The 19,990-nt window shown below is 38.7% G+C and overlaps 1 protein-coding gene across 3 annotated transcripts in view; it reads left to right on the top strand.

Annotated features, from left to right (window-relative positions):
• Positions 1–19,990, top strand: part of Syne1 (spectrin repeat containing nuclear envelope protein 1) — a 478,529-nt gene that overhangs the window by 136,037 nt on the left and 322,502 nt on the right. For all 3 annotated transcript variants that reach the window (XM_076926749.1, XM_076926750.1, XM_076926751.1), the window contains 6 exons: positions 9,548–9,660; positions 10,214–10,382; positions 16,640–16,736; positions 17,360–17,562; positions 18,977–19,141; positions 19,567–19,719. In XM_076926749.1, coding sequence (XP_076782864.1) covers positions 9,548–9,660; positions 10,214–10,382; positions 16,640–16,736; positions 17,360–17,562; positions 18,977–19,141; positions 19,567–19,719 — 900 coding nt within the window. The remainder of the gene's footprint in view (positions 1–9,547; positions 9,661–10,213; positions 10,383–16,639; positions 16,737–17,359; positions 17,563–18,976; positions 19,142–19,566; positions 19,720–19,990) is intronic.

The following is a 19,990-nucleotide window of genomic DNA, read 5'->3' on the forward strand; positions in this document are numbered from 1 at the left end:
TAAATCATTGAGTTACATCCTATTGATTTGCCAGATATTCAGATTCAATTTGTCTGGACTATTTTCTATCCTTTCACTTTCAGCTTATGGGTTTTTTTTTTTCTTTTAATATTTTTTGTGCTTTGGGGACTATAATTACATCATTTCCTGCTTCCCTTTCCTCCCATGTATATTCCCCCTTGCTCTCTTCCAAATTCATGTCCTTTTTCCTTAGATGCTATTTTATGTGTGAGTGTATATGTTCCTAAATATATTAATAGAGCCTGCTCAGTTCTAATAACGCTAGTTGTTTATGTTTTCGGAGCTGACCATCTGGCATTGGGTAACTAGTTGGCATGCACTTTCCTAGGGAAGACTTTCTCCGGCTCTCAGCATCCCTTAATGGCGTGTAGATCTTTGTCTAGTGTTGAGGCCTTATAGGTTTTTCCCCTTGTACATTAAGATTGCCTTACCTAATGCTTTACCTAACTGCATACCTGTTGGTGTTGGTCTTGTTCAGCTCATGTTTAGGCAGCCACATTGGTGAGACTTCATGGATATAGCGTCTCTGGCATTTCTAGGAAGCATAATCTCACAGCAAATCTCTAGTTCTTCTGGAGCTTAAAAATCTCTGTGCTCCTCTGTTTTAAATGATCCTTAAACCTAAGATGTGGGGGTTGCATCATAGCCATATCAGTTAGGACTGGATTTCACAAGTCTGCATTCTGATTGGTTGTGGGTTTCTGTAGTGGTCTCTACTTGTTGTGAAGAGTAGTTCCCTTAACAAGGGCAGAGAGCTACACTTATCTGTGGCACAAGGATACATTTTTTAGAATGTAGCTCGGGATTATGTTTGGTGGTTATTGGTTTTCTTCCAAGTCCTTTGACTGCACTCACCCTAGGGAGTTGGCTGGGTTTGAAGTACCAGGTAAAGTATCCCTCTTATTCAGTGATGCCTTAAATCCAATTGCAGAGTTGTCAGTTACCACCAAGGTATGTGCTCCACCACTGGACTCTTAGGGTGACAGGGACATGCTACTCATTGTTGTGGTTCATAGGCATCATACTGTGTTGGTCTGTTGATTCTCTCCCTTGGAAGTTTGCATGGTGCTATCTGGTACCATCAAAGCTATTCCTCAGGGAGGAGGTACTCAAGTCAGTTACAGCTCAGGGGCCTCTGGACCCTGTGTCTGAAATGCATGGTGTCTTCAACAATAGGGACTTATCTTCTACCAGTGAGGAGCAACTAGTGAAATATCAGAGGGATGTAATATTTCAGGAGTCTTTTGGACAACTCTGACCAAGGGACTCAAAAGAGACCTTCTCATACCTGGTGCTGGAATCTTTCTTAGTTATTCCTATGGCTTTCTTAAGAAGCATTGTTAGCTAAAATTCAGTCCATGAATTTCTTTGACAGTGTGGAGATAGTAAATAGTTGATATTTATTTTCTTTTTAATCCATAGATTAAAAATCGAAGATCCAAGACAGAATCTTTTAAATGGGGAGTTAAGACCATTTATTTCTAGGACAGTGATTGAAAGCTTTGTGCTAAATTTCTTTCTTTGTCTTGGAGATTCTCAAGTTAGTGAGTTAAATACATTTGGCCCTTATTTGTCATTTCTAATCTCTTTTTATTGGTGTATAGATAGATAGATAGATAGATAGATCGATCGATCGATCTATCTATCTATCTATCTATCTATCTATCTATCTATCTATCTATATCTTTTCTTTTCCCATGTATTGTTCCCTTAAATATCTTGTGCAATTTTGACCTAGTGGTCACAATTTGTTTTATTCATCACAGAAGTTCTTTATTTCTATTTTGGTTTCGCAGGATGGCTCGACTGGCTATAATAGTATTAGTTTGTTTTATTTTTTTTGTTTTCAAGACAATGGATTAAAGGAACTATTTTCCAGCTCCTCTAATATTGCAACCTGCTATGTTTAGGCAGAGGCTCTGGCTATGAGTCACATTTTGAACCTATTAATCCATAATGTTTAGGCTGGTTCCACATGTAGCCCGGCAAGGGTCAGTTGACACTGCAAGGTGCATTTTTTTTAGAAGCTTTATTTCTTTGTACCCTGGGAACTGCTGTTGGCCCAAATGACCTTTATGGCCTGTGTCTCGGGCAGGGTTCCACTCACTCCAGAAGGCCCTGAGGTTAAACTTGCAAGTGACAAAATCCAAGCATAAACAGGACCCAAGTCTGCCATGAGAGGGATGTAGTATTTTGTCTATGGGTTTTAGGACTTTGAGATATGACCTGTAATGACCTACTAGGAAAAATCAAGCAATTATTCAAACTCAGTCCTGCTAAGGGCTAAATAATCCATGCCAGCTGGGCAGGCCTGGGAGTGACAGTCTGCCTGCTTTCAGCCTTCACAATGGTCAGGGAACAGAGCAGACAACACTCTGACCACAGAGCACTCTCGATCCCAAGCTCCCTGGAACCCACACTTCTCCCTCACTCCATGCTCACCCACACTCCTCTCTGTGAAAACCTATTTTGGCATCCCCTACCCAGCCACAGTAACAGGATGTCATCATCCCCCCCACCCCCCACCCCAACCTCCCTCAGCTATGGTTGTTCCTGGTTTTCAGGTCTGAGGGGGTAACTCGGTTTCATCATGCCTCCAGATGTAAGGAGTAGTAACATGACTTCCCCCCCCCCCCCCCGCCGCCCGCATGCTGGCCTATATGCAGGCACACTCACAGTCACACTAAACCCCACAATGACTTTAAAGCTTGAGAGGATTGTGGGTTTCTCCTGCATCTAGGACTGGCAATCATGTTACAGGAAAACACACACACACACACATACACACACACACACGGGGGGGGGGGGCAGGGAAACACACAGAGTCCACATGTGCCTGTGCCAACCACCCAACCATCTAGCTGCATATGATAAACAAAACATAATACCCAGAAACGGGAAGGAGTGAGATGTATAGTAATGGCTGATAGAGAAGATGAGGGGAAAAAGAGACAGTGAGGAAACTGAAGCACTCAATGAGACAACAGAAAACAGAGGCAGGCAGGTAGCCACCAAGGCCAAGTTCAGGGTCAATCACAGAATGATCTGATTATTGGGCCAGACATTTGGTTAGATTTTGTTCCAGGTATTTAGAATAACATAGTCGTAAAGTAGTGCACTTGGAATCATGAGATCAAGTCTAAATTATTCAGAATATATGCATTGGATACTTAATAATAAGCTAAGCTGTGAAGGCAGGAAATATGGATCATTGTTAATTAAAATTCTAAGTTTTCTCGGTAGCACAAAATCAGTCCCTCAAAGCAATGTAACTAGTCTGGGCTGGCATACCAGACTTAGTGAGATTCAGTAATCTGAGAACACCAGGGGGATTCTGCATACAAATGCAGGGATGTTTGAAAGTATTATCTTGCTTTTCCAGTATAAAAAGCAATTCTGATTTCAGAAAACTTATAGTATGTAAACCTAAAATATTTGTTTTTTAAAACTCACCACACATAAAAAAAAACATTTTCTTCACTTACTACATAGCCATTGTTTACAAGTTAGAGTTAGGTAGTCTGTAAAAAAGTGTACTGCAGATAACTCACCTTATAAGAAGAAATTTTTAATTAAATATTTATTATAAAATTTTATACTTATAAACATTTTTATGGCACTTTCTTTTTTCAGTCTAGGTTTTAGAAATTATTTTGTTTAATTTCCACAAATATTTAGAGTAGCACAGTCATAAAGCAATATAATTGCACTTAAGAGATCAATTTTAACTTATTCAGAATATACATGTTAGGTACTTAACAATAAACTAAGGTGTGAAGACAGGCAATTTGTTTGTGTGTGTGCGTGTGTCTGTGTCTATGTGCATGTGGAGATGGTGCCTGTGAAGGCCAGAAGAGGGCAGTGAATCTCTGGAATCTACCTCTTTTTTTTTTTTTTTTTTTTTTTTTTTTTTTTAACTATATATTTAAAGTTAACGAATCTGTATATCAGATTATATTAATTATACAAAATACATACAAAGAACAGCTGCAATCCTTTCTATTCAGCTTAATGGTTCATTATCTAGAAAAAAGAGGAGAATATCCCTTCTTGGTGATTATGGAGGATTTAGCCACGGTTCAGTCTAAGCAATTAATTTTACTGAACATTTAACCTAAGAATATGACATAGCTATTACCATCCTCTTTTGTTGATGAATGTACTACAGACAGGGAGAAAGTAAGTGCCTTACTCAAAGCAACATAATCGTCTTAAGTTCCAAGCCTGAAATGTACCCAAAAAGCTGTTGCACATGTATATCTCAGCAGGAGGTTGGCAAGGCGAGGCTTTCAAGTCTAAAGGAAACATGAGACTGGTTTTCAGTTTCTACTACCTTCTGAGCCTCCTTGTACCGGCAACCCTACCCAAGTCAATTTCTCTCCTTCTTGAGAGTTTCATTTCCTGATGATGATGCCTGGCATGGTGATCAGAAAGTTCAATAACTCATAGATGATCCTCATACTACTGTGGCCTTCCTTACTCCTCTTCTGTGGTGATCCTGCGGCATGTCCTATCCTCACCACTCTCCTTCCCCTTCTGCTATCACCATCCATCATTAGTCACTGAAACTACCCACACCTGCTTTGTCAAGCATCCCACTCTCCAACCAAGCAAGACTTCTCCATCCGTTTGGATCCCATGACTCTGTGATGCTATTTTCCTTCGGCTTCCTTTCATCCTTTCACTTTGTACTGTTTCAATCCAGTGTTTATAAAACTCATACATTGGACACGTCTTCAATCTCATTGTCCATATCTCTCTTTTTCTTACTAGCCTGGTAAAAAAATATATATAAAAACAATTAAAATCCATTTCTGCATAGCCTGTGCCCCCACACAGGCAGCTGATGGGGCTGGAGAACCCACATGCTCTGATAGTGACTAACCCAACTGGGCTCCCAATGCTGTGCAGCAGTCATGAGGCATTCCCAACCCCAAGCCCTCTCCATTTCTGGGACATCTATTTCATACCTTGTCTCCTCAGCTTTCCACACCTCCTCTCTGTCCTCACTCTTAGCTGACGACACTGCTTCCTCTTTCTCCAAGAAAAATAGAAGCAATCAGAAAAGAATATCCGCAAGTTCCCACAAATACATCAACCCACATACTTGCATCTGTGCCCAAATACTCCATCCTCACTTCTGTCGCTGTGGATAAACCATCTGTGCTCCCAACCAAGGCCAGCCACTTCTATGAGCCTTAGATACTATCCTTACCCTTCCTCTGAAAGAGTTGCAGATATATGTCTTTTGTTCCATTGTTTTCTACATCCTGTTTCCATTAGATCCCCTCCTATCACAAACATGTGTGCACATGAGGCGCACACACTTGCACATGCACATGCATACATGTGCTCGTATACACAAATACACATGCACACATTATCAAAGTCAATCTTTACACCCTGATTGCCTCCTCAGCTACTGTCCAAATTCTCTTCTTCCATTTATACCAACAAGCTAATAAGAATTATCCAGTCTCCTTCTTGATTTCTAAGTTCTCTCTGGAAACTGTTATAATGAACCATTACCACCATCTGTCCAGGCCAGGTTGAAAAAAGTTGGCCTTCTCATCTATCATCCAGATATTAGGCCCCCCCTCATTCCTCATCTGTCAGACACTTTTTACAAAGTGCTCCTGTGTCCACAAAACTCTTTCGTTCATTCGGTTTTCTGATTTCTTCCTACACTCCTAGCTATCTCTCTGTAGTCTTTCTTGGTTTTCAATAAAACTTTATTTAGCACCTGCATTGTACCAAGTAGTGTTAAGAGCATTTGTGATATGTTCATATGCATGAAGACAGACACAGTTCCCTCATGTCCATTATATGACTTGAGAGGATAAAATACTTGTATCCATACTTTTTGGCTACTTCATTGGGTTCTTCTTCTGCCACCCTTCTCCATCCCAACCCCTTCCAACCCCCAACACAGGATAGGGAAGTTTAAAGGGCAAAGTGGGTGTTGATCTCATTCAACTACTTCCTGTTGATTAGGGGCATTGAGTTCCTTGGGGCAAGTCCAATCTTTGTCATCAGGATATCCAATTTCTTCTTCTAGTCTCTTTGCTCACAACAACTGGACAAACCACAGTAAATGAAATCAGGAGCAGAAGGGGAAGCAGCAGCATCTCCAGGGTCTGGCATTTTTAAACCCTCTCAAGAGTCCCCAGAATTTCAAACATAAACTACCTTCAGCTGGCAGAATCACACTCCTTCCAGAGCACAAGACAAATCATAGTCAGCTGCTATGGACAATCTGAAGCAGGCCTGTATCCCATACCAGGAGTTAAAACAAAAACATATTCACATAACTTTTTTTTTTTAAAAAAAAAAAGGAAATCAAAAGAAAATAAAACTTGAGGGGCAAAAAGGGCAGGGGATGTTGGTGTTTCAACTTGAAATAAGAGGTCAGTGAAAACTCACTGTAATGATGACCCCAAAGAGGCAAGTGTACTCACCTGAGAGGTCTTTTCCCTGGATTTCCATAATGGACTTTCTCTCCCTGGAGATATTCCTGTTTCACTCCTCTTTGTCTTCTCTGGGCCTTCACTAGACCTCCCTTCTCCACAGTGGGATCCCACTTGTTCCGGTTGAGTCATCTTGGTAACTGAAGGAGGCGTGTTGATAATTCCCACAGCAATGTCAGTTTGTCTGGTCCTGTGCTGTTTTATCAGTTCTTAAATATTTCCAAGTTTACTATGTATTCATCACTGGGTTAACACATCTTCTACTAATATGGGACTCTGATCATCAGTAAATTCATATTGTGAGTACTTATGGTACTTAGAGAAGTCTTCAGTTAGTGTCTCCTGATGGATTTTACCCTCTCCAAATTTCACCCTCTCTATTTCCCTAATGATTAGATGTATCTCTTATAAAACTCTCCCCTTTTTAAGTTTGTCTCCATCCACATGCAGATATGCTGTTTTATCTTTCATTTTTAACAGATTTTGTTTGTCCCTCTGATCTGGCCAACCTCAGCCCTTTGTTTAATAAAATTATGCCCTTTATATTTATTTGTAGCATATTCTGTATCTGACTTTTTTTAATCATTTGACTATGTTCTTTTTGCCCCCTTTGCTACCTACCTTTTTTTGCTATTTATAAATCAACAGAGGATTTTAAAATTGGTTTTTGTTTCCTAACATTTCCCTCCTTTCCTTCCTCTTTCCTTCCCTTCCTCCTTCTCTCTCCCTCCCTTCTATTCTTTTAGCTTTCTCAAGACAAAGTCTTATTCTGCAGCTCAGGTTCAAACTCACAGCAACCCCAGGTCTTGGCTTAGGGGTAGCCAGCATTGCCCCCAGCATAGTTTGTTTCATTGTCTCTATAGCTTTCCTCTACTAAGTTGAAATTATCAATTACAGATATGCTGTGGTCATCCTTGAAGCTCAACCACAGATATTCAATAATATTAAAAATCAGTGCTTTAGCCATGTCTGATCACTGTAAGAAACATGACTCCTTCTTACTCACACACTACTGTTCATTTTTGAATGGCTGGCATTATCTCGGCTCTGTGTTTCACTGGCTGTTCACTCTTGATAGCTAGTCCCTTACATTGGCGACTTCTACTCCTCCTGCTCCCTAGTGTGTTTGTTATAAGCAGGTCTTAGCTTTCCTTAAGGGATTCTGCCTTCATCAAAGAGAACCATTTCCAGTGTCTCATCTTGTTCACATTCCAAAGCCCAATGTCGAAAAGCGCTAAATTATGTCTGCCCTGATGGTCTAGTTTTTTTAATTTTGTTTTTGCTTACAGCTTGTGATCTATTTTGGATCACATTTTGCTAAGAGTGGGGAAAGTCAAACAGTTTAAAGTTTTGCTCAGTATCCAGTGGTTTTACAGTCACAGGCTACTTCCTAGGAACAAGTAGTGTATGTTAGCTGTAGAAGCTCCTTCACGTAAGTGTGGAATGTAAAGAACTTCCCCAGTGTACTGGATATCAAAACCGTCAGATATAACAAAGGAGAGGTAGGCGTGAAGGCACAGATTTCTCTGAAGTCACTTGAGGGCAGTTTCAGCCAAGCCCATATGCCATGGAGGTGTGTTGGCATGCTGAAAAGCTGGGACAGTGACTACATTGCTCACTACTGACAGCTGTCCTGAGAACAGGCCTGCCTCCTCTTTCCTCATGGGGTCAAAGATTCTTCCATCTGGTGTGAATGACTTGTCAATGTGTGTGTGTGTGTGTGTGTGTGTGTGTGTGTGTGTGTGTGTGTGTTTACTTATGCATCGACAGACTTCAAAACATAAATGTAGAAAAAGAAATCAGGACAAATAGTTTAGACTAAAGTTTGGGACAAAATTAACATGCCTCTTAAGTAGTCAAGCATCTCTAAGCTTTAAGGCCTTTTATTGCTTTATTTGTTTATCATTTATTCCTTTGTGTGCATGCATACACTTGTGCACATGTGGAGCTCAGGGAACAACTTGTGCGAGTCCTCTTTCCTTTGCCTCTACCACCTGGGTTTCAACTATCACATTCAAGTTGTTAGGGTTTGTGGCAAATGAAGTGCCCTTACCTGCTGAGCCATTTTGCTAATTTATATTCTGTTATTTTATTTTTAATTTGCATTCTAAATTCTTTTCATTTTAACTCAGATCCTAAATGCTTTCACTAGTTCACTAATGTAAATATGTATCTCTTGTATTTCTGCTTCTTTTCCCCCTGTACCAGTCAATAATATTTAATAGAAATAATATTAGTTTGAATTGATCACCTTGGTGGGTTAATGTATCAATGACTTATATACTTACTTATTCTGGTAGATGGCAATTTGCTGAGTGTGAGCACACTGACATAAGCTTCGTCCACCCCACTCTTTCCTTTTGTGTGTGTGAGAAGTGGGCTTGTGGTGGTGGCAAAGATGTATTCTTTTTATAAATAAGCATGTGGCTAAAGAAAGATTCGCGTTAACCTAAAGCCATGGAAAGCTGCTGGGAAACAACATGGATGAACATCACCTTTGATCTCCTCTCTCTTGGCTGGGTCTTGTTTTCTACACTCTGGGGAAATTTTCTACCAGAACTGTATTTTCAAAATATACTGTCATTGGCAAAAATAACATTTAAATATCCCCCATGCATTCAGGTTGGAAGTAACAGCCAAGAGGCTAATCCCTGTTACTGTTAAAGGGTTAAGTTTGTTGTGTTCAGTTTTCAGAAAAATAAAAGGAAAGAAAAAAGAAAAAGAAAATGCATCTCATGGTTGTCTCTAGCCGTGATTACACAGTCCATGGCTATTACTCCTTTAAAAGGTCTGAGTGCGTTGCCGGGCAAGTGTCATGTGTGTTTAAAGATGCCGTGATTGTTAGACACTCCAGCGGAGTGGCTTCTCCACATTCAGGGATTGCTGTTCTAGGTAAAAGCCTGTGACAGGCGCTGGCTGCGTGTGAAGGTAGCAGCAGGGACAATTTGTTGAATACATTGACTCATCAGTACAGCCGGAAAATTATGCTTCTCAGCCGCTTGGTAACATGTTTCCTCATTTGAAAAAAAAATGTGTTTTTTTTTTTAATTGCATATTAGGATCTACTTCAAAATACAGATGCCCACCAAAGAGCATTCCATGAAATCTACCGGACCAGGTCTGTCAATGGGATTCCAGTGCCTCCTGATCAGCTAGAGGACATGGCTGAGAGGTAAGAGAATGCCTGATTTTTTCTTTTTTTTAATGAAGGCTCTTTTTTTTTTTTTTTTTTTTTTTAATGTTCTATGGATGCTTTTGTATGCTTTTTCACATCTTTCATTTCCAAAATGAATTGTTAGAATTTTAACAGGAATGCTCGCCTTTGGTAAATGCAAAGTGGGTTTCCCACACAGAAGCGAAGAGTGCCAACTTCCTAATATATTATTAACTGGAGAGAGTGAGCTAGAATGTTCCCACAGCCTGCAGATCACAGAAACGCTTTCCTCATCATACGCTGTATTTTTATTCAATACTGTAAGGAACATTATGTAACATTGCAAAAACAGCTTATAAGAGAAACAGATGAGAGATGTGTTAGCAGGGAAGAGAACTAAATCAAAGGCTTCAATCGGTTCCGTTTTCTCTCAGAACCTTGAGCTAAGAAAAGAATCTGTTCCCTTGACCGCAAGCAGGGAATGTTTAGAAGGCTGCCGTGTAACAGGTTCGGCCAGCCTCCTTCTGTTACTATTAGTTACATCCTGTGAATTCTCCCTGTCTATTCCTAGGTTTCATTTTGTGTCCTCTACATCCGAGCTGCACTTAATGAAAATGGAGTTTCTTGAACTGAAGTACCGTCTGCTGTCCCTGCTGGTCCTTGCTGAGTCAAAGCTGAAGTCTTGGATCATCAAGTATGGGAGGCGAGAATCCGTGGAGCTGCTGCTTCAAAGCTATATCGTGAGTCTCTAGTGCTCTGACACGGGTCCACCTTGAATTTAAGTGCAGCAACTCCGCTTATTGAAGCGGTGGATCTGAGGTGTGGAGCTTTTCCCAAGCGCCTAGAATATTAGCTTAGATTCTTCAGAATGTGTTGTTTTGGGAATTTGGGAGGGTTCCCATTATTAATTGCACTGAACTCTAGTGAAGGGGGTTTACTAATTACAAAGTGGTTTTTGTATATTCCCCTTTAATGGTACCTTCATTAGCCATTTAAAACTGAACTATTGTACGGAGGCTACCTTCCCATCCTCGAAGCTCCCAGTGTGAGTAAATAGGGAACTGTTTTGAGTTTTGTACATGAGGACTTGTCACTGCATTAGATTTCCGGCATGGGACTTCTTCCTGGATTTTGCTATGCCTGTGTATGCCCAGACAATGAGCAGTTTTGTCTGCAAACCTCTGTACCAACTTAATTTTTCAAATATTATCTCAAATTCTGAGGGTATCGGTCTAGATAATCCTAATTCCATCTAGAAGAGTAGCCCTGGGTTAATTAAAGAATATGGCTGTTCCATCTACATATAGTCAATAGAGTGTATTTATTAAAATCAATTTATTTCCTCTTTGTCAACTAATCATGCCCCCTCATAAATTATTTACAACATTTGATTGAAAATATTCATATTCAGGGCATCTCTGTTCTCTGACGTATGTTTAAACATGGGTTCTAAACTATAAAACTAAATTGTTAATATACTAGTTTATTAGAATATGACAAGCCACAGTAACTTACAATGCTTGAATTCATATTAAACCTGTGTCTTTTTTGCAAGCACCCATTTTTGGACCCATAATCGGCTTTGTTACAACTTAATTTTGTTCTTTAACTGATATGTGAGCTACGTGAATTTGAAAAAAAATACAAACATTTACCCTGTGGTTAGTATATCTTCTCTCTACATTCACTAAAGTGGTTTACGAAACATTTGTTCCAAAACATGTGAGCTCGGCTAGGATGTGTCCCTTTATTCATTTGTAGCTATTTTGGTAAGGAAAAGAAATCCATTTTTAAAATTCTAGTAATTGCTTTAGTCTCATAAATATTACATGGAGGAATGGATTAATACCTTTAGTTTTAGCAATAGCAAGTGATGCACTCAGTGTAGGAGTTGATTACATAGGCCCCAGCCTTTGTTTTAGTGCTTTAGGAACAGCCAATCAGAATTAAGTACCTAATAGGACTGCTTTGTCAAGTTGATGTTCCAAAACAATGGTATTAATAATTCTCTTCGAACTTCTCAAAAGGTATATAAATAGTTGATGTTAATGTCAGCACTTCCTGCCCACTCCACAAAGTTAAGGAGTTCATTGAGATGCTAATTTCAAAGTGCTCTGAAAATTTCATGTACCAGTAAAATGGACCATCATCCTACAATCCCAGTGGGTTTCAATGTCCATGTACTCTCCTGGCGAAGCAGACCTAGCTAAAGCTTCTCTAAGTGGCTTTAAGGCCCTTTTTGGTGAATAATTTCAATGACTTGTGAGCCTCTAATTACTTCACTTGTCACCTCCATGAAGACTCACAATGCAGTAAACACAGATGAAATGCTGTGGGACCTGGCTCTGGAGTTCAAATGTCCCAACCCCATGCTCCAGGTGACACAAGAAGCAAGAAATGGAGACAGAATTTGAGTCTAGATATTTCCACGTAGAAAAGAATCTCTTATAAGCAACACTTGTCAATAAAAAGGCCTATCGTCAATGAGCTGAGGCAGCAAATAGGAGGTGGGACACTGGGAGGAAGAAGAGGATTCTGGGAAATGGTAAGAGGTGTGAAGAATATAGAGGAGGTCAGAAGTATGGGAGCTGAGCAGAGGTAACCGGCCACAGAGATGAACACAGAATAGAATGAAAAGGAGATTTGCCCTGGACTTGGACACATAAAGCAGAGAAGAGGTAACTAACCATGTGGAAGACATAAAATAGTTTGGATGGATTAAATATCTAATCAAGGAATGGGCCTGGGCATTTATAAATAAATAGTCTTGGAGCTGTCATTCAGAAAGCAGGACTGGAACGAGGAAAAAGCTGATTTATTTTTTACATTTCCAAATCAAAGGCCCTTGTAGGCATGCACCACTGTTGCTCTCTAAATACGTAACTTGTGAAAATAATTAACCAAAATTCTATAATTAACCAATAGACTTCAACCAAAATATTGATGTCTATTGAATTGTAGTGAATGAAAGAAGGTTGTTCTCATAAACATTAGCTCCTCTTAGTCTGTTTAAAACTGACTGATGTTTTCCGTGTTTGCACTGCAGTAGTTTGGTCACCCCTGACATTCATCTGTGGGTTAGGCAACATGGTAGAAATCTGGAGACACTGAGGCATTGCCACATGGAAGCGTGTTCTTATCACGTGTCCGTGATTCACTACCCACAGAACCTTTGTGAAGGACTGACATTTCTGTGGTGCGCCTTTACTCACCTTTTCCCTTTCCATCATGATGGCTGTAGTAGTAGAGTAACGGAGATTCTTCTAAAGCCCAGACTTTGTGCACTGCCTTCCTTCCGTGTCACAGCAAACGAGTGTCTCTTCTCCTACTGGAGCTTTCATAGAAGACTCACTCATTCCAGAACAGACTGTTTCAAAAGTGTGAAGATTTTCAATAGAACTATTAGAAGCCAGTTATTTAAATCTAACTCTTTACTTCCTTACTTAAAAATATAAACATGGCACGCTACTGTATTTTACAATAAACGAGATGATACTGAGACTATGAAGACTCCAAGATTAGCTTCCTTGGTGTCAGTGTTTTTAACTTGACATTAAGCACATGCAGAGAAAAAGGTAGTACAGGTTTTAGGGGGTTAGAGAATGACAGAATATGCTTCCTAGCTGAGCTATGAGCCAATGAGGACTTTAAATTTTTGAAAAGCAAATGTCTTTAATGGTTGTTATGAGAACATTTAGACCATCCATGGGTCACTGAAATGGCTCAACAGGTAAACTGCCATCCAGCCTTATTACCTGAGCACAATCCCATGTGGCTGACTCAAAGAACCAACTCCCACAAATTGTCTTCTGACTTTTACGCATATACCATGGCGCATATATGCTGATATACAAAGCACACACACAAATAAGTAAATCTAAATTTTTTTAAAAAAATATTTAAATGTTAGACCATATGCTATTGATCATTGGTTAGGTGCCTTTGATGTCAGAATTGTTTACAATGGTCTTGGTAGTAAACATAGGATGTCTGTTTTTGCTATGTAAACAGAAATTCAACATTTCTGCTTTTCATCTGGAAGAAAGACAATTTCTTGGAATTGTAGAGATTTTAAGTCCAACATAAATAACACAAATAACGACTTCCCTTACCATTCACAACAATTTTTAGTGTAAATAAACAGCCCTAATAAAATTTAAAGGATTCATAATTAACTGGTTTAGCTTTCTTGGTAAAATGATTGAGTTTTTATTTATTATGTCTGGACATGAGAGGCAGAAATGTTCTCACCTCTAAAATTTTGGTTTCAACATCATAAGTGCTAACTTAGTTTTTCTTATCATCCACACTAATAGTCCATTTGATTCCGCAACCCAGTTTTAGCAACATTATTAATAAAGTAGATTAACCATGTCATTTTGATTTAAAATGTGCATTTTCCTGAGAGACATGTCTAGCACTATAAAAGGAAGGCGTAGCAAGCTCCAATGAAAGTGGCTATCCTAGACAAACTTCACTGTTCAATGGCTTCTCCAAAGTTAGAAGAAGAAGAAGAAGAAGAAGAAGAAGAAGAAGAAGAAGAAGAAGAAGAAGAAGAAGAAGAAGAAGAAGAAGAAGAAGAAGAAGAAGAAGAAGAAGAAGAAAAAACCACACCAATCACTAGGGCCAGTAAAAGTTTGAAATAACAAATGGGATTTTTTTTTTTTAAATTAATTGTCTAATTGTTCTCATAGGAAAGCTCAATGATAATGAAGTCTTGCCTCCTATTTTTAAGTCCAAGACAAAGCTAGAAATAAGCATTTTTCCAAAGGTTTATTTATTTATTATTATATCTAAGTACACTGTAGCTGTCTTCAGACACCTGATAAGAGAGAAATTAGATCCCATTACAGATGGTTGTGAGCCACCATGTGATTACTGGGAATCAAACTCGGGACCTCCAGAAAAGCAGTCAGTGCTCTTAACCGCTGAGCCATCTCTCCAGCCCAAAATAAGCATTTTCTTTATTTACTTGTAGTTAATTTGTAAATTAGTCAGGCAAAGGATATTTTAAGCAACCGAGGCACTGTGGCCGCTGTTCTCTATTCTCTACCACTCAGGGCTTCTTGCAGTTTGCTTTAACTCCAAGGAGACAATATTTTACTCTGTCAAGTGCCGTTGTTTCTTCAACCATTTTGAGTGTTAAATATAATATTTCATTTTTAAACCAAAATGGCTTGCTTGCTTGGTTAGAATGGTTCACAACTTAATGTCTAGTAAATTATTCTTTCCCTAATTTGGGAGTAAGACTAAATAAGGAATTTTCTAGACTACTATTGTCATATTCTATTCTCAGCCAAACCAGGAACCCTATTAAAGTTATTCAATAAAATAATCACAGAGCCTCTCAGACCATGGAATTCATAGCTTTCTGTATTCACTTTATCTCTCTAGAGAATAATTTATATAAATGTTCTGTAAATATGAAACAATCCTCACTGTAATTAATATTTAACATAATATATAATTACATCTTATATAATATATACAATTATATATTATATATAATTATATATAGGATATACATATATAATGTTTAATATAAATAGACAACCCTGATAAAATTTTTAAAGATTTATGTATAATTGTCTGGTTTAGCTCTCTTGGTGAAATTAATGTGCTTTTATTTATTATGTCTATCTATAAATTAAAGGCAGAAATGTTCTTACTTCTAATATTTTTGTTTCAACATGGTAAGTGGTACCTTAAGTTTTCTTATCATTCACGCATTACATTTGATAATAATAATATCATATTATCAAATGTAATGTAATAGTACATTTGATTCTATAACCCAGTTTTGCCACATTTTTAATAAACTAAATTACTCACATTGTTTGAATTTAAAATATGCATATATAATATGTAAATATATATGTATAATATATAGTATATATTCTTAATATTCTCAAAATATATAACATATAATATAATGTATGTGGGTAATATATAATTATAATAATTAATATATTAGCATCTAATATATGGTTTTATACTGGAGAAAGGTAATCGTGGTAAAGATCTGGAATGTCTATGATACTGTTTTATGAACTGTTTTTGCCTCTACATGAAACATCAGTTAGCATATTACACAGGGCTGCCAGCACGCTGTGCAAGGCTCCAGTGCAAAGCATAATTCTGCGTTTTATCAGAGTAATGATCCCTCTTAACTATTTTAATTGATTAAACTCTTAAAAATCCATTCTGCTAGTAGGAAAACTGGAAGAGGTTTGGGAGACACATTGCCAGCTGTAACTGTATTAATTTTCTACTTGGAGTAATAAGTACAATCTTTTGAACAGCACGGAGGAAGGGAGTTGAGCGTTAATAAAAAACAAAATTTATCTAGGATTTTTTTTTTTTGTTGTTCTCACTTTGTCTCCATGCACTGATTTTATTATGCATGTAGACTCTGTACAGATTTACATGTAGCTGTATCTTAGTCTGCACTTTTTATGCTAGGTAATTGGAATATGAAACCATCCATAATATGGGCAGCATATCCACTTATCTTTAAACTTTCTACTTTTTTATTTTTAACGAAAGTGTTTTCACTGTCATTTATTTTTAACTGGAATTTCCTCAAAGCAGTCAGTCATTCCCCAGGTCTAATGTTCAAAGAACAGCAGACTTCTATAGCTCCAACACAGTGGGACATTAAAATGTTCCCCCAGATTTAGCACTTTCTAAGTGTTAGGCCCAGATTCTCTGGAGAAAATTCTGTTCTTTGGGAAAAAGAAAACAAACCTTTGCACAGTAAAGAAATAGAACGTTTTCTCAGTCTGGTGCTGAGTTGGTAATGAGAATGTAGGCACAGTGTATGGGCCAGATATAACCCGAGTAATTCATGACAGTGGAATTAATTTTGCATTTTCCAATAGAATGAGGTTGGCAGACTTGGATAAAACACCCATAAAGTTATAAAGAAAAAAACCTTGTCTCTTGTGGACAAGCCTAACGTTTTCTATCTACTGACCGAGTATGTACTCCTCTCTAGTCTTTTATAGAAAACAGTAAGTTCTTTGAACAGTATGAAGTGACATACCAGATCCTGAAACAGACGGCTGAGATGTATGTCAAAGCAGATGGCTCAGGTAAAGCACACAGCACACTTGGGATTTGCAGAGGGGGCTGGGGTAGAAGGGAGAGGAGAAAGTGAAGGTAATTGGGGAGGATCCGGGAGGTAAATGGTCCCGGATTTTTATAACATTATGCAAATGCTTTATTGAAAAGTAACTTGTTGTGGAGCCAACTTAAGAAGCACTTAAAATCAATAGGTTTCTTTGGGTCAGATCAATTATTTTTTTACTGTGTAAACTCTTTGTGACTATCCCCTTAGAGTAATTCTGTGAGGTGTCTATCTTGCATAATGATACTTTTTTCCCTATGTATAATCTTCTAAGATAAAACAAAATAAGCATTCCTTTTTCCTTTTTTTCAGTTGCAATTTTTCAGCCTAGCTGCAATTCCAGGGGGATTAAAGGCAAAAGAAAAAAAATAGTGGAATAAGTTGAATATAGATAGGCAAGCTTGTCACTGTGGAGATAAACTTTGGAATCTATGTTTGCTTACAGCTTGTAGATGTTGCCACAATTGCTGCAAATAGAATCTTGTATTTCTGATCAATGCGTTGTCTCTGGGTGCATAAGAACATAGGGGAATATACAGAGGGTTTTAGGTACAGAATGGAGACTGTGATTGGCTGTTTCTGATTCAGTGGAAGAAGCTGAGAACGTGATGAAATTCATGAATGAAACCACTGCCCAGTGGAGGAATCTCTCCGTGGAAGTGAGGAGTGTACGCAGCATGCTGGAGGAGGTGATCTCCAACTGGGATCGCTATGGTGATACAGTGGCTAGTCTTCAAGCCTGGCTAGAAGATGCAGAGAAAATGCTAAGTCAATCAGAAAACGCTAAGAAGGTAAGACTGCTCACAGGAAAAGAAAGGGCATGTTCAGGATTTATGAATGAGAGATTCCCACAGTATAGTTCATTGGGGGGGGGGGTGTCAGACATTTGAAAATGTCATTTAAGAACCTCTCTTAAGAGATTTACCCTTAGCTGAGTTAAGCACGCATACATACACACACACACATACACGTACACACACACACAGGGGTGTGGTGGGACTGAATCTGTGTAGCAGTACACACCCATGGAATAGGGAATGTAGAGTCACAAACCCATGTGACTTTCCATCACAGCCTTGATCTCTTTAGATATGTTCTTTCGTGTTTCATAATCTGAAATGAATAGATTATTCATTTCACTGTCATTTCATTTGGCTATTTCACTGTCAAGTGTTCTGCCTTACATAAAGAAGAAAGGATGTTGCTGTGTTCAGTATCCTTGACCTCAGCGCCTGACCTGAAAATATTTCCTTTGATATCTGAACGTAATAAATATACATATATGTCTACATGTATATTCAAATTGTAGACTGCTTGCAGTCATTTTTACCGGCCTGAACAACAAGAAAAGGCCTCTGACATTTGAATAATTGACTGCTGTTTCTTACCTAAAGCAAGAATAAAAAGATGGCCTCTTGCTTTCTTTTCTTCTCAACAAACTTCCCCACCGATGTTCTTATATGATAACAAACCGCTAGGTGCACTGTCCTGTGCCTGGAGTCCCGCCTGGGTATTTGACTCAGGGTGGAGGATTGCTTGAGCCTGCAAGTTTGGGACTAGCCTGGGCAGCAGTCCGGAGCCTGATCGTTAAAAGCAAAAAGATGGGCTGGGAGACAGCCTAGGCAGTAAAGTGCTTGGTAAGAACTTGCTTTGAGTCCCTGGAATCCATGCAAAAATACGTAGGTGCGGTGGCACATGATTGCAATTTCTCTGCTGAGGAGGCAAAGACAGATGGATTCCTATGATTCACTGGCTGGCCCGCCTCATGCACCCGGCAAGTTCCAGGCCAGTAAGAGACCCTAGTTCAAAGGAAAACAGAAAAAGAAAACGTAAATAATGAAATCCTCAGTACCTGGCGGCAAACCAGTACCGGAAGTCCAGTGTTGTCCTCTGGCCTCCACATGCACACGTGTGTGCACACAAGTGCAGCTACGGAACTACGAATGTGCAGATATATATTCACATGTGCATGCATGTGTATACGTGATGAAAGAAAGATAGAAAAAAAAAACAAAGACATCTGGCATTTCTAGCTCATATTTTGAAGTCTTATCCAAAATCTGAGTTTTGGAAGCTATTTGACTCCTGTCTTAAAGCCTCCACACACTTGTGAACAGACCTTCTCCTTGGTTTGCTTCTTCTTCATTATAGCTGTTATTACTATTTGGTAATGTGACTTATGAGTGCATGGCCTTCCTCTCTCAGGATTTTTTTCGAAACTTGCCTCACTGGATTCAGCAGCACACAGCCATGAACGACGCCGGGAACTTCCTGATTGAGACTTGTGATGAGATTGTTTCCCGTGACCTTAAACAGCAACTGCTCTTGCTGAACGGTCGATGGAGGGAGCTGTTTATGGAGGTCAAGCAAGTATGTCCTTCAAACCAACACTCACCTTCCGATGCGCGTGTCAGCTTGCTGACAGCCAGTTTTACTGGGATTATTAGGGTGGAATATAGAAGTGTTTAAAACTGGGTTTTATTGCTAATTACTCATTCTTGTCTGTTTATGGTGGAGGTACATGAACAGAACATAGCTTTGGTGTAAGGATTATGTTGACATATGGCACCGGCATAGGCAAAGAGATTTGCCTTTCAAATCCTGGCTCCATACTGCTTGCTTGTTCCTTTTTTTTTTTCTGTCAAAGTAACTGGATTTATTTCAAATTTATCTAAAATAAGAATCAGGAATTAGAATTTTTCTTACCATATATGAGGCTATCTCGCAGCAAAGGCTGTGGGTTTCAGAATCACAACTTGAATGACTTTTCAAATACTTCTTGCCCCACTCCTCAGTATGCAAGGGCAGATGAGCTGGACAGAATGAAGAAAGAATATACAGACGTCACTACCACCCTCTCTGGTTTTGCAACCGAAGCCCACAGGAAACTCTCTGAGCCCTTAGAAGTCTCTTTTATTAATGTCAAGTTATTAATTCAAGACTTGGAGGTAAGAACTTTCTGGATCAAAGAAATGAAAAACATAATGTAAAAATAAATCTGGTCAGGATGCTCATGTCTACAGGAAACTATTTTTTTTTTTTGAGATCATTTTGACAGATCTATGTATTTATTGACTTGTGCAGGAAATAAACTTGAATTTTTGGAAGATTTCTTTTGAAAATATGAAGTAACTTCAAAATAAATTTTCAACATGTAATTTTTTCCTATATGCAAATTATAAAATATTAGGGAAACAAAAACAAACAAACAAACAAACA

Source organism: Arvicanthis niloticus, chromosome 28 (genome assembly GCF_011762505.2).
Source record: "Arvicanthis niloticus isolate mArvNil1 chromosome 28, mArvNil1.pat.X, whole genome shotgun sequence".
In the NCBI taxonomy this organism is placed as follows: Eukaryota; Metazoa; Chordata; class Mammalia; order Rodentia; family Muridae; genus Arvicanthis; species Arvicanthis niloticus.